Source organism: Heliangelus exortis, chromosome 3, assembly GCF_036169615.1.
Source record: "Heliangelus exortis chromosome 3, bHelExo1.hap1, whole genome shotgun sequence".
In the NCBI taxonomy this organism is placed as follows: domain Eukaryota; kingdom Metazoa; phylum Chordata; class Aves; order Apodiformes; family Trochilidae; genus Heliangelus; species Heliangelus exortis.
This window is the reverse complement of record NC_092424.1, coordinates 20,866,310-20,891,910: the sequence shown is the minus strand read 5'-3', so window position 1 is coordinate 20,891,910 and position 25,601 is coordinate 20,866,310. Positions and strand designations below refer to the sequence as shown.

General features: G+C 45.7%; 1 protein-coding gene across 1 annotated transcript in view; it reads left to right on the top strand.

Annotated features, from left to right (window-relative positions):
* Positions 1-24,462: 24,462 nt before the first annotated feature.
* PKDCC (protein kinase domain containing, cytoplasmic) overlaps positions 24,463-25,601 on the top strand; it is a 36,048-nt gene continuing 34,909 nt past the window's right edge. Inside the window, exon 1 of the mRNA XM_071739516.1 lies at positions 24,463-25,306. Coding sequence (XP_071595617.1) covers positions 24,629-25,306 — 678 coding nt within the window. The 5' untranslated portion in view covers positions 24,463-24,628. The remainder of the gene's footprint in view (positions 25,307-25,601) is intronic.

Below are 25,601 nucleotides of genomic sequence, written 5' to 3'. Positions count from 1 at the left end.
AGGAACTGAAGGTCACAAAGAAACAGAAGCCCTTAAATTTTGGCAGCATTCAGTAAATGGTCTTGCATTAATAAATATCTGACATAATTTTCAACATTTGACTCCTTCTACAGATGTCTCTCACTTGGCAGCTGGCTTCATCCCAGCCAAGTCAGGAGTAAAAACTCTCAACGATTTCATCTGGTCAAAGGGTCAGAGGCTGGGGCTGGATGGCTGGATGCTGCTCTGGGGGTAGCAGGGAGCAGTGGCCACTTAGTGAAGTATCCATGGGTAAAAACGGTTCAGTATGATCTTTTAAAAGTTTTTCTCTGCTTTTACATCTCGTGCATGGATGCACTCTGCAGGAATCTGCTTCTAGTGCTGCTTCACAGGCTCCCTTTCCTCCTACTTTGTGCTAAGTAAAACAAACTGGTATGTGGCAACAGTATGGGTCAGGTTTGGGGAGGCAAAGACAAATTGATACTTGCCATAGGGGATAAGGTGGCTGTGCTTTTCTTAGCCTCTCCCCTAAATCAGCCCTCCCTCATCCCAGGCACAGGAAGGCTCACATGCTGGGAAGTGATGCTGCTGTGCAGCTGCCAGTGCTGCTTTTGAACCAGGGCTGCATCCTTCCCTCAGCCCCAGCTGACTTGGGGGAATGTGCCCCTTGCAGCCTATATATACCTGTATCTGGTGTGAAGCTACACAGGGCACCTAAAATAAGGAAGACTAAAAATCCCACTATAGTATTCAGGCCTCAAGCTGCAGCTCTAGTGAATTGCTGTTCATGGTGGTTTTTTATTCCAGTGGTTGAAGGCATGTAGAAGAAGCATGCAGGCCCCAGGAGGGTTTTTCTCCTTTTGTCTGAAATTCAAAGCCCATCCCAGTGATGTGGCACTTACTGGTATCATCCTCAGGGGATGTCTTGTGAGCTGCACAGAATGGGGCCTGCAGCTTACATGCTGGCTTATTGGCCCAGTATAATTTTTGAACAACTCAGGATCTGAACTCCTACAAGCTGAAGCAGAAATCTACCCTTAGCAAACAGACTCACAGAAAACTAGGGACTGGAAAGGACCTCACAAGATCATCTACTCCAACCCCTCCTGTCAGAGCAGGGTCACCTACATAGGTCACATAGGAGCACATCCAGGTGGGTTTTGAATGTCTCCAGAGAAGGAGACTCCACAACCTCCCTGGGCAGCCTGTGCCAGGGTTCTGTCACCCTCACAGTATAACAATTTTTCCTCATGTTTATATGGAACCTCCTATGCTCAGGTTTATATCGATTGTCTCTTGTCCTATCATTGAACATAATTGAGAAGAGCCTGGCACCATCCTCCTGGCTCTCACCCTTTACATATTTATGAACATTGATGAGGTCACCCCTCATTCTCCTCTTCTCCAAGCTGAAGATCCCCAGCTCCCTCAGCCTTTCCTCATAAGAGAGATGTTCCACTCCCTTCATCATTTGTGTTGCTCTGCTCTGGACTCTTTCAAGCAGTTCCCTGTCCTTCTGGAACTGAGGGGCCCAGAAGTGGACACAATATTCCAGATGTGGCCTCACCAGGGCAGAGTAGAGAGTGAAGAGAACCTCTCTCAACCTACTAGCCACCCCCCCTTCTAATGCACCCCAGGATGCCATTGGCCTTCTTGGCCACAAGGGCACATTGTTGGCTCATGGGCATCCTTCCATCCACCAGCACCCCCAGGTCCCTTTCCCCTCTGCTGCTCTCCAAGAACTCAGTCCCCAACCTGTACTGGTTCCTGGGGTTGTTCCTACCCAGATGTAAGACTTTACCCTTGCCCTTGTTGTATTACTTTAAATTTTTCCCTGCCTAACTCTCCAGTCTGTCTAGTTCCCTCTGAATGGCAGCACAGCCTTCTGGGGTGTAAACCAGTCCTCCCAGCTTTGTGTCATTCAGCAAACTTGCTGAGAAGTCTGTCCCATCATCAAGGTTTTTGATAGAGATGTTGAACAAGACTGGATCCAGCAGGACTCCACTAGTCACAGGTCTCCAGCTGGACTCTGCACCACTGATCACCACTCTTTGGGCTCTGTTGTGTAGCCAGTTCTTAATCCATCTTAGTGCAGATTCTTCTATCCCACATTTCCTGGGCTTGCTCATGAGAATGTTACGGAAGATTGTGTCAAAAGCCTTGCAAAGGTCAATGTAGACTACATCCCCTGGTCTCCCTGCATCTAGCCATTCAGTCACAACTTCATAAACAGCTATCAGATTAGTCAAGTATGATTTTCCCTTGGTAAATCCATGCTGACTACTCTTGATAACTTTCTTCTCTTACATGTGCTTAGAGATGCAAATGCTCTGCTGTTTGACAGGGCTCTGTGCCTGCCTTTTTAATGTAACTGCACCAGTTTCCTAACAACAACTTTAAATGCCATTCCTCAATAAATCCTTTGCACCGCTTGGCTTGTATTACATGCCACTGATTAACTACCATCAAATTAGCAGTTAGTGTAATCAGATATAAACATTCCTTTGTGGCTAAGCTGTTAAATGTTTTTTTTCCCTTTTACAATTGTGTCAAGCACATGTCGGCATGAGACGGGCTCAGTAATTTCCCATTACTGCAGCTAAATTATGTTTGTGGGCTCCAGAAACGCTTCTGGTGCTACCAGGCTCATAAACACCTACCTGGCAGGGAAAAGCTACAACTTCTGCCCCAGAGCATTCAGGGTTTAACAGGATTCTGTGTAGTGCACCGAGGGAATTTACTGCATAAACATGTGTATGGATTATGGATAAGCAATTGATAGGAGGAGTTCCGAAGTAATTTGCTGCTATTGACTGATGGTTTTCACCCTGGCTCATGTTATTAATTAGTGTAAGTCAGCATCCAACTCATTATAAGGGAAGAGGAATGAAAGGTAGACATTTGCAGCTTCAAAGGAGAGGGATGTGAGTCAGTGTGTCTTTCAGCGCTTGAAACTCCAGGCTGTCATATGCAAAGGAGGATTTTTATTTTCCAAAAGGAAACTTTTCCCAGAAATTGATTTGTAGAGTAAAATAAGCTATATTTATTTTATATGTAGCTCTGAATTCTCACCAATGTCAGGATGTTTTGTAACAGACAGAAATGAAATATGCAGCTGTAGTAATACTTGTAAACCATGTTCTTATACACCTGTGCAATACAGAACATAATGAAATTATTCCTTTAAGTTGTTATCTCATCATCAATGTTAAATCTCAAAAAAAAACCAAACCCCAAACCAGCCAACTGAAGTGTTCTTGTCATAGCCTTCCATTCTTTCACAATGCAAGAAAATAATTAAGAGCTTGCAGCACACCCAGAAGATGGACAAATTCATCTTCAGACTAAAAAAGGCTGTGGAGCAGAATTTTTTTAATGTTTGGTGATGTTTGGTTTTTTGCATGTGTGTTTGTGTTTTGGGGGGTTTTGTCTGTATTGGATCTGATTATGTTTTATCATTTAGATATCACTGTATGGGTTTTTAAATTATTATCTGCTTTAGATTATAGTTGCACATAATTACAGATGAAAATTTGCACCGATATATATTGATTTAAGTAACTTGTGAGGACTACTAGATTAGCTTCTAGAAATTCACTCTTGTCTCTTTAAAAATCCCTAAATTCCAAAACATGTAATTTAAGTTGTTGTGTTTTGGTGTGGTTTGGGGTTTTTGTTTGTTTGCGGTTTTTTTGTTTATTGTTGTTTTGTTGTTGGTGGTTTTTTTAAATTTTATTTGTAATGTTTAAAAATACTATGTGGATTGTTACACTTAGATAAGATATTGTTATTTGCTTTTGTGGAAATCCATAGTTTCTCCATCTCAGATTTTCCTGAGCTGTCAGCTTTGAAGTAGGACAGCAAGAGAATTCAGCTTAACATCATGTGTTATCTTACATTATATTTGATGATTTGAGGATACATAATACAAATTACTTGGGTTTCCAAAACTTAATAGTGGGCCACTCTCCAAACGTATTTGCTCTCACTCTGACTATGAAAAAGGGGAACTTCTATGTCTGCTCTTAATATTATTTTCAGGGGTGTAAACCTGTAGAAACCGGATTAGTATGTTGACTCCCCCAATTAACTTTAATCTAATATCCTGCCTATTTAAATTAGTGTAAACATTGGTGTATAGGGTTAAGGGAAAGAGTTGAACTGAAAAAGATTTATTTAAGGATTAGTGTAGTAGCTAAATTAGAATTAAATCCAGGAAGTAAACATCCCAGCAATGCAACTTGTGGGAAATGAGAGACCACAGCAAAGATCAGCGGTTTGAGACAATAATGTGCCACCATGGGAAGAGAAAGAAGGGGAGAAACAAGTAAATCATGCATTACTGTACAAATAAGACTCTAAGCCTATTACTGCCACACAGGTTGTGGGGAAACTCCCAATAAAATGTAATGGGAGAAAACTTTTATCCTTTTCATCTTTCTCCTTGAATTGCTCAGTTGAATTATGTTGCAAACCAAAATAGCCATGGCAATTAGAATAAAAGAATCAATTTCTAGAGGACTCCCTAAAGGTGCGGAAAATATCAAATTTGTTGGCATCAGATTTACTACAATATCCAGCAAGGGTCTGTTGGAGCCTTTGGATGAGAAAACGAGCAAAAAATAACTGCTTCACTCTCTGCTAGACAGCACCAGTAACCAAATCAGCCTGGGACATAAATGCATGAATGTTTTGTCAGACTTAGCAGAGATTTTATCTTTGTTCTGTGCATTAATGCCCCATCAGTCTGTGTACAGGCTGTGGCTGGGACCCTGCTCTGGGTGCCCCTGTGACCAGCATGCAGGGGGCCAGGGCTTCCTCAGCAACACTGCACTGGCTCAGCAGCTCTGCTGCCCAGCCCAGCCTTGTCCTGTCCCCACACTCACCAACAGCTTTGGGACACCTGCAGGCTCACTCCTTGTGTCTGAGAACTGGCCAGAGGTCCCCTCATTTGTATCTTTCTCTTGTATGAACAGGAAGGGTCAAGATTTGAGCATGATCCTGAATGAAGCATCTCAGACTCCAGGAGTCCTCTCTGTGCTGCAGGCTGAAAGGAGATGATTCTGCTTTCAGGCAATAGGAAGCTCCCTTCCAGATTTCAAATTAAAGTATTTAGCATGTTTCTGGGTATTCAGCCAGTCATATCTCACATAGAAACATGACATCTGCTGAATTACCACTTTCAGCCATGAATATTTTGTTGGCAATTTGCCTTCCAGGTACCAATTAAATCCTTACATCCTACTGAATCAGTGACAAAAGTCTGACAAAAATTCAGTCTGGCACAATATGGATGAAGGTTGCTCTGGCTGACTGATTTATAAATTAGATGAGAGTTTGTTCATTCATTAAATGCAGCTTGAACAGGTTTTCTTCCTATACATCCAACAGCCTCAGCACATGTCAGATGTCCTCTTTTACCTTCAACCCTTATCAGCAGAAAATCTACCCCCCCAGTACAGTGCTGCCAAAGAAAGTGGAAGACCCGAGTTACATGGGGTTTTGCCCACCAGGAGCCAGGGTATCTGTGCCACAGGGAAAGGGCTGTGTGAGGTCTGAGGAGGATGAGGGTGGAGCTGGAGCTGAGGGTGCCCAGCTAGCAGGGCAGAGCTGGGAGCACACGTGGGGTCATCTCTTCCAGGAGAACACACATATTGCTTCCTATCCATGTATATAACTCAATTTTTAAAATTGTTTTGGCAGTTTCCTTGTACTTTATACCTCCAAAAGACTGAAATGATCTAGCCAGCTTATTCCATAGAAAAACGCCTTTCAGCTCCTACAAGCTGTTGTCTTGTAAAGGCAGCAGCTTAGTATTTCATATTTCTAACTAAAGCTGCTTTTAACAAGCTCATTCTTGGCAAAAGGTTTTGGACTTAACCATGACTGAAATACATCATGTGTCTTAAAAGCAAGCTTTGCATGAACTGCCACCCTGCTTGGCAGGAGATGCAAGGAAATGTTGGTCCAGGGGTGACCTGAACCCTTGTAGTTTGTCTTCTGAGGGGTCAGGGGGAGCATCAGTCTTCATGTGGCATCCCCAGGCAGGTGAGATGGTTTGCAAGGCTGTTACTTCACAGAACAAAAAAACCCCAAAACAAAACAAAAAAAAAGGAAAGAAGAAAAAAAGAGCTTAAAAATTAATTGCTCTTGTTCTAATCTCCTTTTGTGCTAGCTCTCTGAGCACGCTGTCAGGTAAACCTTCCACAGTCTGCCAGGGTGTATGTGGATGGCAAATATGAATTCAACAACTTAGCGTTCCTCATTTACCTTAAAAAAGCACAGCAACATCAGCAGTATTAAAGGTGCAGCCACAAGGACTCTGGACAAAAGCTCATCAGAACTGAGCTGGTAAACTTCTGTCCATGCAGTCCAAACTTCCCCCCTGCCTGTTGCTGCTTGGATTTAGAGCTTCATGATATTTTTAACAAGCTAAGTGTTTGACTGGGACCTCAGTTGAGCTGGGTTGCCATGTCCCTGGGGTGCTGCTGCATCCCTGGGGTGTCCCGTGGCAGCTGGGGTGATGGAAATGCTGTGCTGGGGGCAGAGGGTGCAGCACCCACCCCTCAGCTCTGCACATGATGCATTGGCCTAGCTCAATCCTGCAAGATCCCTGGCTGCCCACGACAGAAAGCAGCTGGTACTGAGAAGGCAGATGATCAGGCATATGTCCATCCCTAATCACCATCTGCTTTAAGGTTTTGTTGCTCATTTTCATAGTGTAGGGTATCTTGCTCTGGGAGTAGTGTCCCTGAGCCAGCCATTGGTATTTTCCTATAGCCAAGCTGATTTGTATTTTTCTGACAACATAGGAGGATTTAAGTCTTTTCTGAGAGTCCTTTTGTCAGATACTAGGGAAGAGAGGTCTTTGCCATAAGCATAAAGAAAATCTCTTTTGTGTAGAAAAGGAAAAATCTGCTCATAGACCTACTTAGTGAAGTACTACAGCATATGAATAATTTCACTGTGTTTAAATCTGTTACCTTGGAGTACTAAAGAGTTGCAAGAGGCCCTTTAATTTCAAATTAATTATAAAAAGAGAGTAAAGGGCATTATTTCAAGGCTTATTCCCTATCCTGCCACTGAAAATCAGATTTGAAGAGGTCTCAGACAGAGTATTAACCCTGAGATGTTCACTGGAAACACTGTGCCGATCTGGACCCATTTGTTGGTGCCCTGAAAGGTCCCTCAAGAATATACATATTGTGAATTTATATTATTTAGACTAAGTTTGCTGTCACTACCAGTGTCTGTCATCTTGCCAGCTTTACAGTAGACTGACAAGGGGTAATTTTTGTTTTAGAACAACAGAAACCTTAAGCTTAGCTGGCAGCACCAACCTCGGTTGGTATTTGCTGGTACCAGTTCCCTCTGTGGCCACAGCATCACTTGTGCTGGCCAGAGGGAGATGGTTTAGCAGCAGTGAGGTGGGGTGGCCAGGGCAGGAGAAGGCAGTGCTGCCTCTGTGGCTGGGTTCACCTGTGAATATTCGCAGTTCTTCTGAAAATACAGCAGTGATGAGGGACCCATAAAACCCAGAGGGGCTTTTTCCATTGACATCAACAGATTTTCAGAGCAGATCTTTAGACAAGATCAGCAAGGAACAAACCAATTTACTTGATTTGTCTTATGGCCCATCGCAATAATCCTGTGTAATAGTAATAAAAGAAATAATCAAATCTGAGTAGTGGTTTCCTCCTCTTGTTTAAATAGGTTCAACTGCTCAGCTTCTGATTTCCCCACCAGAGCTCCCCATTGCCTGGCCCTGTTTGTGGAAAAGTCAGCAAGCACGTCCAAGCCAGCGTGGGCTATTAATGTAGGAAGCCAACATTAGGTCGGTTCTCCTTGTTCCTCTTACTGGCTATAGAGTTTCACAGCCTGGGATATTAGTAAATATTTATGTTTAATTACTTTCACTTAAGAAAAACAACTACAGCCAAGAAAACTACAGAGCAATTTAATGGGTTTTAACTTGCCACACTAAACCACCTTCTTAAACATAATGAATTATATGAAGTCATCCGGTTTCTGACTCTCTTAAAGAGGTAATTTAATTCAAATAAGGTTGCATATTACTGGCTTCAGTGTCTGAAAACATTTATAGTGCCAATAAATGTTCCATTGCCTTGAGTTATTCTGCAGCCTGTAAGACAATAACAAACTAAGCTTAGAAAAGTGTGCTGTGGTTTGGTGTAACTGGTAGATGAAATTGCAGGTTCATTGCCTCAGGCAAGAAGTGCTGGGTGAGGGTGTTGGAGTCTCCTTTTATGTAAGACAATGTGGGTTAAAACAAAAACAGGAAAGTAAATAAGCTCTTCAGCAGCAGTTTTTTAATCCTTTCCACAAGAAAACAGCCTACAAAACACCTTTGTGGGCTTCTTCTCTCTGGGTCCTAGCTACAATGCTGCCTTTCTTGCAAATGATTATCAGCCTGAGGAATATGTCCTTCGTTGGGTCCCTTGTGTCAATGTAATATAAAGGCTCATAAATGAGCACTGTGGAGCTCATATTCAGGGAGAAATGAAGGGGAATGATGGGTTACCAATACAACTCTCTTTTTTAACTCTGACAAGTAACTAACAAAAGCAACTAAAGAAAACTACCTGTACTCTCCCATCCAGAGATGCCCAGCAGCTGAACTATGTGTAGGATTAGGAATATCCATCAGGGTATTATTCCCCTCCTGAGACAAAGTGTTATCAGTGGTCTGAGTCTGGCAATTAAGAGCCAGAAGGTCTTGCCACAAAGGCTGTGAAACTTCTTGAGCCTTTCAGTACCCTTTAAATTGTCCTTTAAAGTAATGGCATACTTCAAAGCTCCTTGTGGGGTTTAAGGGTTTTATTTGCCTAGGACAATTGCACACCTTCTGAAAAAAAGCTGTAATCCAAATCCTCAGCTTGGTTCTGCCAATTTGTCAGATGTTGATTGCTAAATTTGTGAAGGCTGCTTGCTGTTGAGTGCTAAGTATGTGGCCTGCATGTATGTCTATCAACATGTTAGGAAATGAATATGGAGAGCCCCTGTATTCCTGATGTTTCTGCAAAGTTTGATACCCAGCTCACATTCTGCAACTTCTCATATATTATGAGCACATATAATGAATGCAAATCTGAGGAAAGATTATATTGAAAATAACTGCAAATGGAATAAACAGTCCACACATAAACACAATGCAGTCATACTTTAACCCTTCACCATAACTAGCTGTGAGAATAATACTATGCCAACTTTTGACAGGACTGTGAGCGTAGACAGCATTCAGAACAAGCTTTGCTTTCAGAGATTATGAAATAATGTGAAATTAATTGCAATTACAGTTCAAGGTTATTTGACACTATGTTTTCCAGTACTATCCTAGTGCAGATACCTTTTCTTATCGACTAATGTCTTACCTGAGAACACATGCATTTGCCTCTTGCCTTTAATGAATTCCATATATTTCAAGTTGACTGAGTGAAGAAGGAACCTTTGATCAGTACTTTTATGGATAACAATATCAGCTTTTGAATCATTTAAATTAATCGAAGATACCGTCATAAAATGACAAGGGGTTTCTTTTATATAATGAACTTACGGGATAGGGACTGTCTCCTTCCAGGAGTCACAGCATCTGGCTGGATGGACCCATAAGCTTTCAGGCTCCACAAACTATTTGGCTATATTAATTAGGTGTGATTGCAAGATCTTAACTTCAACTCACACACAACTAGCTCTTACTGCTTATTAATTATGTGCTTTAAAGTTTTACTCTTGCAATACAAAAGTCAACCCTGGGAGAGCATTGCTGAACATACTCGATGAAGGCACAATCTCCCCTTCTTCAAAATAAACCACGTATAAAGTTGCTTAAGTGTTCTTCCAGAAGACTTCTGGTAGGATTAAAAGTGAACATAGAGCAATGGAAAAAAAAAATTTCATTAGAAGGGATTATATTTAAACCTCTCAATTGGACTAATATTTTTTTCCTTTTAACTCAAACTTGAGTCAGCTGTTGAATGAAGCTCATAGATCATTTCTTGTCAGTACCTATCAAAAAAACCCAAGGTCACTAAGGAATGTTGAGCATGAAATTTTCATTGCTTTCTGTATTGCATTTTTACTGTGTCTAAAAAAAAGTTTTCACATATAAGTGTACTTAGCCATTTTCTAGGAGAACTAGTTTCATCTAAGCTCGTGGTCAGTAATGAGTCTGGAAACGAAACCATTAATTTTAATGCAGTAAGTGCATGTATACATTAAATTTTATTGCTTTGTCTGAACTTCAAAGGGTGAAAGTAGGGCAATTTCAGGCCAGTGTAAAATCACAGGTGCCTGTACTTTAGTCTTAAGAAAGAGGAAGCTCTTAAGAAAGAAGAGCTCACTGTTTCAAACTTCCAGCCCTGCATGTCACTGAAATAAATTTCAGTACTGTGTGTTACTGAAATAAAACAGAAAGGTTTCAGGAAAATTTGGATCAAGATTTTGGGTTATATCATATATGTGTGAGGATCCTTTCACCTAAAGATCTGTCATCTGTAAAGTACCTGACAGACTTGACAGTGTACTACCACTGCAATTAGTAACAACACACATTTCAGGAGTCTTGAAACTTGCTACCCAAGCTAGATAAATGTAAAGATCTATTGAGCCAACTATAAATGCATTAAAGAAAGCATAATAATAAGAGCACAACTGAAGCCAAGAATATTTCCATGTTTTCAAAGGCTTCCAAACATTTTATAAGCCATAAGATCATATGCAGAGTCAAGGCATCGCATTTCAAGTCCAAGTCAGACGTTCAGCTGTAACTTTGAATGTATGGTTTGGAATCAAACACAATATTTTCACATTACTTGAGTTTAGACTTTCTTTGTGTTTTTATGTTCCTGTTCAAAAGAAAGGAAATCCCCGATACCAAGACAAGTAATCTGTGTTCTGAGCCAATAAATCCTCAGGGAATTTGAAGCAGGTAGATTGTGAGAGGCCCTTTTAGGAGTCTGAAAAGCAATGGGTGACATTACATGGATCTTAATGAGAGCTGCAGGTGTTCAGCTTTTAGGACAAGGTCATTTCCCATGTGTTGGCACAATGACAACGATAGAAGTTTGAATGGTTCTTCTGATTCACAACTCAGTAATATATATATATTTAACTGAAAATGGCTGAAAATATACCTTTGGAATGCTCTCTGTGCCCTACATGCTGCAGCCAAGTCTCAGCATCATTAAAATAATGGATGCAAATAAGAACCTGCTAGCCAGTAACAGATAACAGCTCCTTTCCCAACCCTCATCTTTTGGTTACATGTTCCATAGAGATCTTCTGTGTCTTCGTTGCCACCTTGACTGCAGGAAAAAAACAACAAACTGAACCAAATAGCAGTGCCAATGTATGCCTTTGTATTTAATTTTAACAAGAAAAATTATGCAGGTGGAGACCAGAGAGGCTGAGATGTCTCTTTCTGCTCTCTGGGAAAGCACAGCTTTGGCAACATGTTCAGCAGTGGGCCAGGCCTAAAACACCATCTGAAATCACCTAAACTTCCTTGCTTGTCTCTTGACCTCTGTTTGTAATGTCACAGCCAAATAATTCCATAAAAATTCCCTTGAATAAACATGCAAATGAGACCAAGTATTTAAGTTTCAAATGGATCGTCACTGAGGGTTCAAGCTGTCAATAGGACCAGCACAGGAAAATGTTTTTATTAGACCTGAAAGTCTTTAAGGGAATGTATGGGGAGAAAGGCTGGTATCAGGGGACCAGTAATCTAGAAGGCTTTTAATTCTGCTTTGCAAACATGAATGATTTTGAGCGCTGAATGAAGAAGCAAGCTACAGAACCATGTGTTTAAACTACAGCTGGCTGGAATACTATATGCCTGAAGGCAACATTTTTAAGTTCAAAGGTAAACATTTGGTTTTTTATAGAGAAAATTAGTTATACAGCATATTTGATTTAGTATACCGCTACCTAATCCAACTTGTAATTGAAATGTATTAAAAAAATAACCCTACTTCCACTGACAGTATGCAGTTTCCTAGAGAGCCACATGCTTGCTAGTAAACATCACTCCTCTGAGCCAGGTCTAGAAGACAGAGGTCAGAACTTCTATAACTTAATATTTTTCAAGGCACCCTAAAGACTTCCTCTTACCTCCCCATGTAAATTGTTTACAGCCTGCTCCAAAGAGCAACTCCCTTGCAGGACTTTGACCATGCCTGTAAACTGATAAAAAACTTCTCCCTGGAAAGTTCCCCTGGTGAACCTTGCCATAATATTTTATTGTCTTTGATCCTAAGTGTATACACAGGGATCCTTTCTGGTGAAAATGTAGGCAATAAATAACACTGAGCAAGGAGAGGTCTATACATTAAACCTTATTAAGGAGTGATGGTGGCATTCCATAATTCCTCTTGCTGTTGGATTCAAAGGGTAAAGGGAGTTTCCTAATGCTGCTCCAAACACCAGCACACACTGATCCGCAGAGCTGTTACATAGCTTTTGCATGTGATTTTGGATGTTTTAGTATGTCCTGCTTAGATTTTGTTTCTTATAATCATGGGGCTTTTTTTGGTAAACTTTTTGAAAGTGAGGAAAACTTATGCTGTACAATGCGGTATTGAGAGCCATGTGTTCCACAGTACAGAAAGATATGTTATGATTCTTATCTTTGTGAGACTGTGAAAAAATAGTTCTTTGTCCTCAAACTCATTTAAAAGTTATTTCATAAAGAACTTGAAACTATTATCAATATTTACAAAAGAAATGCTTGAGAGCTGAGTTATGTGTTTTGAAATTCACAGAAGGCTCAGTGCATTGAAGCAACAATATACGTGATAGGAAGTATAGCTGACATTTTCCAAATATAAAAACCAGATGATGGAAGGTTTAATTTCTATGAATTGGAGCAGTAGCTGAGAGCCTACTAATCTCTCAGGAGCACTTTCAGCCCATTGGGGTGCTCAAAGAATATAAAATTCTCAGCATTTCTGGAAAAGCAGTTGAGATCAATGTAGTTTTCCTAGATTGAAAGGTCGCTCCAGTTTTCGACTTAAATTGGTGGACTAAAACAATTTTTAAGATTCATTTTGGGATTTTTTTTTGTGGTGGTGTTGTTACTGTTGTTGTGGGGTTTTGAGCCTTTGAGGCTCAGCTGGCCTTGCAGAGCACTGGTGGACATCTCCTCCAGGTCAGTCAGTCAGGTCATTTACTTTCCCAAAGCTGACATCAGCAGGTTGGCTTTTAAATCCACCTTCTGTGTTTTTAAGAGATAATTGTGCCCCAGCTGATGGAAATGTGTTTGCTGTGTGTCTCTGCTTCTTCTGTTCATCATTTAAGGAGGGACTAACTCTCAATTATCTTAGCACCTGAATAAACCCACCAGAGTACAGAATAATTTTGTAATAGTTTTTAATAGACAGCTCATCGTGAGTAGTCGTGATGGAGGGAATCCCATCTTGTACCATCCTGCCAGAGTACTGCAGAAGGGACAAAGTCTGGTCAGGCAGCACAGGGGTTCAGGTATGTCTGTCTCCTGGATCACAGGGCAATCCTAATGACCAGGTTACATGGTGAAGTAGCCGTACAGAGCCTCAGCCTCTCCTCTTTCACAGAAGCCACCTACCCAAGGGTGGATGCCCTGAATCCCAAGTGCAGAGATACCTTTTTGCAGCCTTAAGCCAAGAGCCTATTTCTATACTGTGCTCTGTACTTGCTAGTGAGCTTAAGTAGCTCTTTTCTCATCCCCACAGTTGTCCTGACCCCCATCTGTAGTCAGTTTTCCCTCTTGGCATGCTCAGGCTCTTCCAGTGTGTAATTTGAGGGTAAAAGTCCTGTGACTGACACTGGCTGTTGAGATGCCAAGGTGCCTCTTCTACATTCATAGCCCCAAGAACATTTCTCTGGTCTTACTCACACCAGTGGCAATCAAAAGTAAGAGATCAATACTGAATCATGGTGGAGTTGGAATTAGGATCAGCAATACTAAGCACTATGTTGGGCAGTAATAACAGCCAAAGGTGTGAGCCCTGCACACGCACAGTGATGCCCTATTGTCCATGTATTTACTATTGCTGCAGGAGTATTTATGTCTGAAAAGTCTCACTTGGGGTCCACATACAAAAATATTCAATTACCAAAAATAGTTATGTGAGTAGCTATGTATTCAATGAAACAAAAAAATTCTGAGCATGTGTTTTGAAAGACTAGCAGATGGTTGGGTTTTTACACACAATACAGTGTTGATGCCATGTTTTTTCATCATGAGTGTGCTAACCTGCTCATGCTGCCAGGGCTATACATTTCCTACACTATAGCAACAGTTCATTAAAAAATATTCAGGCAAAAGACAAAGCAAACAAACACACACCTATTTTGTCATTATCAATTACACTCCAAGGACTTTAAACCTATGCTTTAGCAGGCTTGTAGGTGGCCTGACTGTTATGAAGAGATGTCAGCAGGGCCACTGATTAGATGCTTCAGTGTCACTGAAGAAGATGGGAGCCTGACCATCAAGTGCTAGTTTTCCCAGAAGTTTCTGACTCGGGGAACATACACCAAGACTGAGCTTTAAGCAGTAGATGGATGAGATCTAATCCATACATCTGGAAACAGCCTGTGTATCACAAAGAATATGTGCAGAGTGGGCTGCTCTTATATTTGTCCCATGTGTTTGCTTTTATTTGATTTTGTATTTGGGTGGGAAAGGGAAAGAGGAAATTCTCTGACATTTTCACATGCCTTTTTTTAAAACCAACTCTGAGAAACAATTCAAATATCTTGTCTATTCAAACAAGAGGCTATAAAGAGACCTGGCATCTTTTGTGGGTGCAGTCTTGGGTAGGAAGTACCACATTCCCATCTCTAGGAACCACTATTGCAATTAACCTGCCAATGTCCTTGGAGGTAAATACCAAAGGCACAGAAATAAATTACAGATCCAGGTCTTTCTCTTTGTGAACAGCTAGGTCACAAGAAATCATCTTCTGAGGACAAAATACTTTGCTCCTAATCCTTTCCATTATTCTATGATGTAGGAACAACTAGGTTCAGAAACCATCTTTCCGTACATCTTCAGTCTGGCCCCTCCATTTCTGATTTTAATCAAAAATTGTTTAGGCCCCTTAAAAAACTACTAGTGCTGCAAAGGATTTTATGGCCTGGCAAAATACCCACATCAGTGTTTTCTACAATCACGTATAAAGGCTCAGAGCTCCTAAAGTTTTTCAAGGCTATGGAAACAGAGGAATAAAAAGAAAAACATTGGTGGTGATTAACTATGTCTGGATTTAAAAAAGAAATGCCATCCTTTGGTAATTGTTCTGGGAGCCAGGAGAAAAGAAATTCCAGCCCTGGCCTTCTGGAAGGGGCTCGGTGGCTGCAGCTGGTCACTGAAGTGCTCAGAAGACTGGGAAAGGAGGAAGAGGAAGAGGAGGAGGAGGGAAGGGTTGAGAAAGTGCCATTTTCTTTGCTGGCAGAAGAGGAGCCAAAGCAATGGCTCAGGGAACTTCTTGCAAAGAGGAAAAAAGGGGTGTGCTGCAGGAAGAAGGCTCAGTGGTGAAGATGGGAAAGACAAGAAGACGAGGAGCAGAGCTTGAGCCATGAGCCCTATGGGCACAGGGAAGGCAGCAGCTGCACCTTCCTGGACACAGGGTCAGTGAGGCAGGCAAATAAATGCCAAGGATCTGCCTCAGCAGTCTGAGATCCAATACTTGAGTATTGCTTTAATGCTGCTTGCTTTAATGCTGCAGATGCCCAGAGCCATGAGTTGCCCCAGACTCTGACCTATTCTCATTCCTCAGAACAAGCTCCTGGACTTTTTGGGTGGCACAGGGAAAAGTAGTGCTGCTAATGGTAAAATAAATCAATTTAAAACTCTCAATCCCAAGCCACTCGATGTTTGCATGACTGCACTGTATATTTGTGTGGTATCATACTGCAAACATTACCTTGGTGCTACCTGAACATTTTGCTTCCCACAGTAACTCAGTAAACCATGGCCAGAGAGGATTGTACCCCAAGCTCAGCAGCATATAGAGGATGCACCACTGCCCCATAATGTAGCTCTGTTATGACCTGATCCTTGGCAGCAGCCCTGCTGCTGAAGCTGTTCCTTCACTTCTGGGCAGGTTCTCATTTGATGTCAATTCACAAATGAAGCCTATTCACACCTGGAGCCCATCCCCCTGCGTTAACTTTCAGATTATGGGGAAAAAAAAAAAAGAAAAAAAAAGAAAAAGTAAGAATCCCAAGAGTGCCCTCAAGCCATGAAGAGCTTGAGTCATCCCCTACATCCCGTACAGATGTGGGGAAAAGTCAAGCTGGTGTGATTCACTGAGAGGAGAGAGCCCTGGATTCTCTCCTGGGTTAGGATCAGTGGGAAGTTATTTCCCTGTCACACTTTGACATCCTACTTTCCACTGAGTCTGTGACACCTTCCAGTTCTTTTTGGGAACATAGCCCCCTGAGTGGCACTGACACTCCACCTACTCCTCCAGGGTACTGCCCCAGGGACATGGGGCATTTCTAATGTAATATAAATCATCAGATGAAAGAAAGGATTTTAAAACAATTTGCTTGGTAGCTGGTACTTCAAAATACTTTACAAGTTATATCAAGAGGATTTTCAAAAATCTTTCTTTATGAGTCGCTTTATTTTCCAGAAGAGTATCCTTGGAAATGACCCACTGGTTAAAAACAAAACAGTAATAAATCCCTGAGAAAAACAATCATCTGAATTTCCATGAATGTAATTACCTTCAAAAGCCATTGGAGCCTGCACTGTGTTTGGGTGGCACAGTGACAGATTGGCACTGGGACTGCAGATGGAACAGTTGGAGCAGAGGGCTGGCACAAAGATACCATCAAACATCATCCACAGTGCTGGTAAGAACATTTGTCTGTGCACCAGACTCAAACAAATCACCTGCCATGTGAATTCAGTTCTTCTCCAGGTCACGATGCCACAGCTGACATCAAGGTGGCCCAGCAAGACCTAGGCACACCTCGAGAGTGCAACCAGTGGGGAGAAAAAGCCACAGGGCTAAACAACTCACCTAAACAACTCATCCAGAAGCTCAGTGTCAGGAAGGTCAGGCAGCTGCCAGTGCTTTTACCTTGTTAAGCACTAGATGATGCAACTCTTATTTGCATATAGACATTTGCACCCCAGCTGTGCTGGTAGGTTTTGTTTTTTCAGGTGCCAGGCAGCACCCAAGATCTTATGTTCTCAGACTAAGCGGACTTGAGGCTTGCTGCCATGTCACTCTCATAAGACCAAACACATAATTTTTGAAGTGCCTGTGAGAGGTGACCTAATGCCATTGGCATGTCCTCAGGGAGGGATCAGCCATGGGAACTCACAGCAGCTTTTTTAAACAATTAGTAGAGGAGTTCACAGGGATACTATTTATTGACAGCCTGATGGAGGGGACTGCCATGTAGGAGCTCATTCTTTCCTCCTGGCATAACAAACTAGGGGAGTCGGGAAGCAACTGGGAGCAGTGGAAAGCAACTTGAGATGTTGGACTTTTGGCTGCACTCAAAAGTGTTGTGGTCAACATGTCCAGGTGGAGATCAGTGATGAGTAATGTTCCTCTGGGCTGGGACCACCAGTGTTTAACAGGGACAGTGAGATTTAGTGCACCCTCAGAAACTTTACCATCACCAAACTGTGCAGCAAGGTCAACATGATGGAGGAAATGGGGGCCATCCAGAGGCACCTTAAGCACTTGAGCAGTGTCCCGGTGCAAACTACAAGAAGTTACACAAAGCCCTGCACATGGATCAGGGCGATCTCAAGCATAAATACAAGAAGGGTGGAGAATGGATTGAGAACAGCCCTGCAGAGAGAGACTTGGGGGCACCGGTTGACAAGAAGCTCAGCATGAGCCAACAATGTGAACTGGCAGCCCAGAAAGCCAACCATATCCTGGGCTGCATCAAAAGAAGCATGGCCATCAGGTCAAGGGAGAAGATTCTCTCCCTCAACTCTGCTCTCATGAGACCCCACTTTAAGTCCTGTGTCCAGTTCTGGAGTCATCAGTAGAGCAAGGATACACAATGCTTGGACAGAGTCCAGTAGAGGACCATAAAGATAATCAGAGGGCTGGAGCACCTCTCCTAGGAAGAGACGCTGAGACAACTGGCATAGTTCTGCTTGGAGAAGAGGAGGCTCCAGGGAGACCTTGTAGTGGTGTTCCAGTACCTGAAGGGGCTACGGGAAAGCTGGGGAGGGACTTTTTAAAAAGACATATAGCAATAGGGAAAAGGGGAACAGTTTCAAACTGAAAGAGGGTAGATTTAGATTAGGTATTAGGAAGAAATTCTCCACTTTGAGGGTAGTGAGACACTGGCACTGGTTGCCCATAGAAGCTGTAGATGCCCCCTCCCTGAAAGTGTTCAAGGCCAGGCTGGATGAGGCTTTGAGCAGCCTGGTGTAGTGGGAAGTCTCCAGGTCCATGGCGGGGGGGGGGAGTTGGAAGTAGATGATCTTTAAAGTTCCTTCCAACCCAAACCATTACGTGATTCTATGATTGGAAACATCAGCCTGTCCACAGCTTACCTTCCCCTCACCTTTGTAGAGATGTGGGACAGGGCCACTGCCAGGAGTAGCAGGAACACTGCTGTAAGATTTGAAGGCATGTTCCAAGCTGTCCTCATACTTCTGCACATAGTCCTGCCATTTTGTTACATTCTTCTGAAGTTGTTCCTGACCTAAGCTAAGTACTTTTCTATTGACATCAACATTTGACACTTCACTATTCACCTCCAGGTTATTAATAAAGTATCAAACAATATTGGTCTGCATCTGCTCTTTAGGGCACCTCATTATTAATCTCTTTCCCTACTAGAATTGGCCATTTATTCCATACTCATTTATAACCAGATTTTAATCCATGACAGGACTTTACCTCTCACTTTGTGGTTACCAAGTTTCCTTAACAGTTTCTTCTATGGGTGTTTATCAAAAGGCTTTTACATGTCCAAATAAATTACATCCTCTGGTTGTTCCTTACCCACTATTTTATTAACTCTTAAAAGTGTAAAAGGTCTGACTGGAAAGATTTATTCTTATAGCAGCTCTATTACTTTTTTTCCTGAGCTTGAGACTTGGTATTTCCCTGCAGATTGTAAAATATTTAGAGCAGCAGCTCCCTGCATCTTGTGGCTTGCAGCAGCAGCAGATATATTGCCAGTGTTTAATTAGAAATAAAAGTGAATGTAACACACCACTGACTTTCTCAGTTGCTTCTTTGTAATGAAGTTAAGCTAATAATGTAAAATTTCCATGAGCTTGCCTGTTTGTGTAAATATTTACAGGGTCTTTATCACAGCAGAACCAGATTTACACACACATTAATGGAGCTATCCTTGTAACTCCTCTCTGATAGATGGAAGCTTTAATCCCAACTGCCTGAAGAATCAGGACACACTGACGTCTGGCACATAAAAACCAAACTCTTAGGCTTTGAGAATACAGTTTAAAACAGGAGACAAAACACCTTCACCCACTTAGAGATGCTGCATTCACCAAAAGAAAAAAAACATGCAAGGATCATCACATTTCACAAATGTAATCAAAAAGGCACAGTGCCCCAGCATCTCTTCCCAAGTTCCCTAAGCCCCTTTTTCCCTTTGGAAAAATGCAGAGCACCACAGGTAGAGTCCAAGCCTTTCCTTTTTCCCAGACTGTCTGTGCTTGCAGGTTTTTGCTGGCTCTGCTAGTGACCATTTATTTTGGACTCACACCACACATCCAATGTTTCATTATGCATTTTTTGCTCCAGCCAGAACTAATACAATTGGCTGCATCTCAGCTTGCTTCAAATATATGAGGGAGTGGATTTCCTGAGAGAAAAAGAAAAAAAATATCTTGCTTAAAGTAGAAAGCACTACAAAGATTTTGCATGTAAAACAAAACTTACAAAAAGCTACAAAATATGGCTACAAAATATACATGTGTAAGGGCTCACCACAAGCCCGATTATCCCTGAGGAAAAAGAAGGTTTCCACTCTGCCCTGAAAGCTGACAAGACCTTGGCAAAGAAGGGAATGACAGAGAGGTTGGACATGGAGAAGCCCTCAGTGAAAAGCCATGCAGAGCGTGGACTCAGGTTTTCAAGGGACTTCTGGCCTCATGGCTGGAGCTTTCCAAAAAAAACTCTCCTTCCACACAAGCAGCCAGAACAGGTGGGCAGGAATTTAAAAAATTATTAAATCCTTTCAAAATAAATTAACTCCTAAGTGTCAAATGGGAGCGATGTGAGCACAGAAGACTTCTGCAAGAACATATTTTACCAGCAGAAGCTCCAGAACATCCATAAACATGTTTCCAGTTGATGTTTTAAGTGAGATCTTGAAAGTGTGGAGTTCTTTTTGGGGGCCTGGATTTGAAATTCCCTGAGACCAGAGGTGGGACTCACTTGAAGATGCCTGCTTGTGGGTGTAAAATCAGGGATAGCTGTGTTTAGCTTGGCAAATTTCATTGACTCCCTGTGCCACTGGAGGAGCACAGAGGGGGATCAAGAGCACAGGGGCTTGAGGTTGCTCCTGGATGGGTTTGGATGCAAACTCCCAAATCTCTTTCCCACTGCTCATTTCTGAAACACAAGCTTTGCCTCCAGGCGCTCCCGCAGCCAACAACACGATTTCCCCAAGGTACAGTCAATATAGTGCCACGATCTTATTTTTTCCGTTTTTGATCCCTCAGCTTTAGCAATATTGATAGAAATAGGGTCTGTGAAGATCAAATAAAGAGCAGCCTGTTGCATATGAAAAAATACCCTTCAGTCCTCAGTCTCTCCACGGTGATTCAGCTTTTCCAACTGCGCTGCCGAGATAAAAGGCTCGCATGTGAGCAGAAGTGTTAGCAAGGTTTGTAATGCTTTCAGCGCACCGTCTTGAAAAAAAAAACCAAAAAACCAACCAACCAAAAAAAAAACCAACCAACCAAAAAAAACCCCAAACCAACCTATAACCTAAAACCAAAACCAACCTTGACTGCGGGAGCAGATATGGTCTACTCCTAAATCTCCTTCAGCGACGGGGAGACCGGGGGGTCCGGGTGGGAGCACAGAAATTTTTTTGCCCCGTTTTCACGCCTACACGGGGTGTTTGCTGTTCGCCACAGCTCATGTGTTTACGTTATTCGGTAGTTGTGTTTATGCACCCGTGTTAGTTTTCCTGGCAGCACGTTGGAAGGAGGCTGGCAGCCGCTCCTCGCCCGGGCCGGGCCGCACAGATCCGGGCCGCCCGCCCGCCTAGCCCCGGCACCCCCGCCCTAATCAGTGGCAGACCTCGGGCGCGGGGTAATTAGAAACATGGAAGGGTCTTTCTGTCTTTTGAAATCTGTCTCTCAACATCAAAGTGTTCCGCGCAAGTCGTCTTCCAGAGGTCGGCTCCCATATCTAAATGAGTGATGTATTTCATGGTATCTGTCGGGAGGGATATAATGAAGAAAACCGGCTTTGAGATGGGGCATGATGTGAAAAACAGGTGGCCCATTTTAATGGGTTGCGGAGCATCTGTTTTGCAGTCCGGTTGTGTACCCGTGAACCGCGCAAACAAGGCGGGCGGGCGGCGGGCACGTACCTTCCGCGGGCGCGCAACTTCCGCGGCTCCAGCCGCTGCCCGACCCGAAGCGGCGCGTTTCTGGGGAGATGGAAAGGAGAAGGCAGAAGAAGCGCTGCCCTCCTTTCATCCCTGCTTCTTCACGGTGACAAGCAAAACCCGACATCCCCCCTACCCCCCTCATTTCTCTGTAGACCCTTTCCTTCCCCTCCTGCAAGAAACGCGGACACTGCCTCCACCTCGCGGAGATGCACCCATCCCCCGCCCCAAACACACCCTCTCCCCCAAGCATCCAGGGGGGCAAGGTGCCGTGCGAGGTACTTGCCAATGCTCTTGCCAATGTACCTTGCCAAGGTACTCCGCTCTGACCCTCAGCCTGCCCCAGGGCTCCCTTCACCATCCCTCTACTTCCCCCGCATCCTCCCTTCCCCCCTCGGGCACCCTCCGCTATCGTGGCGGGCACGGCCCAACGGAGGAACCGGCTTCCCCCTCCAAGAGGCCGATGGCCTCGGGTCGCCCCCGGTTTGGCCCGTAAGAAATATTCCGCTGAGATCACACCACTTTGCTGGTAACATTTCCAGCGCCTCCTCCTCCCTAGGCTTGCGCAACGGTCCGACTTTATTCTGACTCCATCAGCGCAGTAATAGAAAGTGTTGGCTAACATCAAGCAAGCCATAAATCCGGCCGTGCCTGCGCGTTTCAAGTGCTCACGGTCAAATCGCCGTGATTTCCCCGGGGGGGGCGCGCAGGGCGGCGGGCTGCGCGCCTGCTTCGCGCTGGCTGCCCTCGGCTGGGGGTGCGCGCACTGGATAACCCTTCTGCGGTGACTTGACCGCATTGTGCGACTGAAAATGACCGGCTGGATACCGGGGTCTGCTCGGGAGCCCTCTGCCCTGCCGGGGGGAAGTCTGGTGCTTTCAGATCTTCCAGCCCTACGGCAGAACGGCAATCCGAGCAGGGGTGTGGGGGGGAAACCCCCTCCAAAGAGTGAGGGCTGCAGGTGTCCCTACAGCTTTGGAGACGCATTTCATATCGTCATGAACCCGCTTGCTTTGCAAAAAAAGTTATCCCTGCCTGCACCCCTGTCCTGATATACACCCGTGAAATCCCACTGAGCACAGCAGGAGCAGGGGCTGGCTCGGGAAGTTGGCAACGAAACTGGCCGGGCACAGCTGAAAGTTGAAAACTCTGCTGCTCCCCCTAGATAAGAGCAGAAATTATTTGGAGAGGGGGTCGGGGGTGGGGAAAGGCCCTCAATCCCCACAAATTCTAAAACCAAAAAGACCGATGCCCACCGTCAACCCCCTCCAGAGGGAAAAAAAAAAAAAAAAAAAAAAAAAAAAAAAAAAAAGACAACGAAAGTCAAGGACCAATCCCCAAGGATTCAAAATGTATAAAAGCTGCTCAACGCCCAAGACGAACTTCCCTCCCACCCCCGCCGGCGGGGCAAGTGGCACCGCCCCGGCGGGAGTAGCGGGATCCGCGCCGGGGAGCGGAGCGGCTGCGCAGCAATGCGCAGCGGGGCTGAGGAGTATGTCGCGCCTTGGAGCCTGCTGCTCCTGCGGGCACAACCCTTCTCCCTGTGCTGTTTTTATTTTAATTTGTGATTACGCGCCCCCCGTTATTTTTATGTGGTGCTTAGTGCCAGCCTGCGGGAGGCCCACGGGGAAGAGGTGTCCAGTGCAGGGCCACGGGTGGGCTGTGCGGCCGGTGGCTGCGGAGGGCTCTCGAGTGACAGCGACAGTAAGGGTGTCCGGGGGAGGCGGTGGATCTCCCACAGCTCCTCCGGAGGCTGCTCTCACTGTCCGGCCCCAGACCACTGGCCCGTGGGTCCGGGCTCTGGTGATGAGCTACTCCGACCTCCGCTTTTTGCCGGCGCTGGAAGAAGCGCTGACAATTCCAACAGGCTGGCTCCCGGGAGCCGCCCGTAATTCCTCTTTCTTTTATTTTCTTTCTTTTAATTTTTATTTATTTATTTAGTGTGTCCGATGTGTATTACCGAAATAGCTCGTCCCTTTCTCTTATTGGAAATGATTTCCCGCTTCTATTGTGGTGAACTTTGCCTCGTCTGACTCTTTACGGCTATTCTCTTGTTGATGGGCTTTCCTTTGTGGAAGTTTCGCGGGCTGATTGTATTTGTTAATTAGTTGCTAACAGCATCGTAATGCGGGCTTGATGGATAGCCATGTCATTAGCACTCACCCCTGCAATTCACATTTCCAACAGGGCACAGGCTACCCCATGCCGAGACCGTGATTTGTGTCTGCAGTCTCGTGTGCGGGACACGCACCCCCAGCCCCCTCCGCCGCTTCCCTGCCCAGCCCTCCTCCGCTCCAGCGCTGGGACAGAGAATGACATCGGTAACCCCTCTCCTTTTTGTGGCTACGTGGGTGTTTGTGTTTCCCCCTCAACCTCTCCCCACGGCTGCCGAGGACAGAGCATCCCGCACAAATCGCGAACACGGGCGGGAAGGACCACAGGCGCATAGCTTCCCCCCTCGCCTGGCGGCAGCACCACTGACCCTGCCCCCCACGACCCGCAGCCCCAGCCACCCCCAGCACGGGAACCGCGGAGCCCATCGGAGGGGTCCGCCCGCTCGCTCCGCCCCGCCCCGCGCCTTCCCCGCCGGGGGCTCGGCCGAGCCTGGGAGATGTAGTCCCGGCTCCCGGGCTGGCCGGCGGGGCTTCGGCGGGGGACTACGTTTCCCAGGCCCCCCTGCTGCTCGCCCGGGCCGCGGGAAGGGCTGGGCTGTCAATCAGTGCGCGTCGGCGGGGGCAGCGAGCCGGGGTTCCCCCCCCGCCCTCCTTCGCGTCCTGATAATAATAAGTGCTTCAGAGGCTTAAAAGCAGGGAAGCAAGTGTCATGCGGGTGCGTCGTAAGGGGCTGACCTCCGGCTGAGCTCCGGGGTCCGCTCTGCTGCCGGCTCAGCCCGGAGGAAAAAAAAAAAAAAAAAAAAAGGGAGGGGGGAAAACAGAAAAAGGGAGAAAGAGAAAAAAAAAAAAAGAAAAGAAAAAAGAAGAAGGAAAAAAGCTTCGGAGCTGTTTCCCGAGGAAGGGGCGAGAGGAGAAAGGCTGGACAAGCCGGCAGCGAAGTGGCGATGAGGCGCAGGAAGACGGCGGTAGCGGTCAGCTGCTGCCTTGCCTTCCTCCTGGGCACCCTACTCAACCTCCTCTTCATCCCCGGCTCCGAGCACCCGCCGCCGCCCCGCGACGGGGCGCCCCCATCCCCGCCCGGCGGCCCCTTCGACCCCCCGGAGGAGGAGGGCGGCGGCGGCGGCGGCGGCCGGGCCGCCTTGGCGCGGCAGATCCGCGAACGCTACGAGGAGGTGCTGCGCTACCGGCAGCACCGGGCGGCGGCGGCGGGGCGGCGGCCGCTGCGGCCACGGGAGCGGCGCCTGATGGACCTGGCGCCGCCCCGCACCTCGGCGGAGCAGCCGCGGCCGCGGGGCCGAGCGGTGGCGGCGGAGGAGGCAGCGGGGCCGCGGGCTGGCGCCTCGGCCGAGCTTTCGCTGGAGCCGCCGCTGCTGGGCTGTCGCGACATCCGCAATGTCAGCGGGGTGCAGTACTTGGGCTCGGGGTACACCAAGGCGGTCTACAAGGCGGTTCTCAACCGCACGCTGGCCGTGGCGCTGAAGGCGGTGGATTTCGGCGGGCACGACATCGCCCACTGCGTGCGGCAGTTCTCCGTCCTGGGAGACTGCTACCGCCTGGCCGCCTACAAGATCGTCAAGGAGATGATCCTGCTGCAGCGGCTGCGCCACGCCAACGTCCTACAGGTACGCGGGATCCCGCGCGGGTGGGCGCGGAGCTCCGTCACGCCGAAACGGGTGGGTCGCGCCGGGTGTTCGCCGCGTTCTCGGCCCCGCTGCGGGCAACCTGTCGGCGCTACTGCCGCCTGCCCGAGGGTGAGCGGTGGGAGCTGACGTTGCCAGTGCCGTGGAGCTCCCGAGGGTTTTTACTCTCTCTCCTTGGGGAGCTGCAGCCCCGTCCAGAGGTGCGGGGGGGGCCGGCGGTTCTTACACAGGGGTCCCTGCGGGCATGGCGGCTCCTAAGCCCCTCGTCCCACCGCGG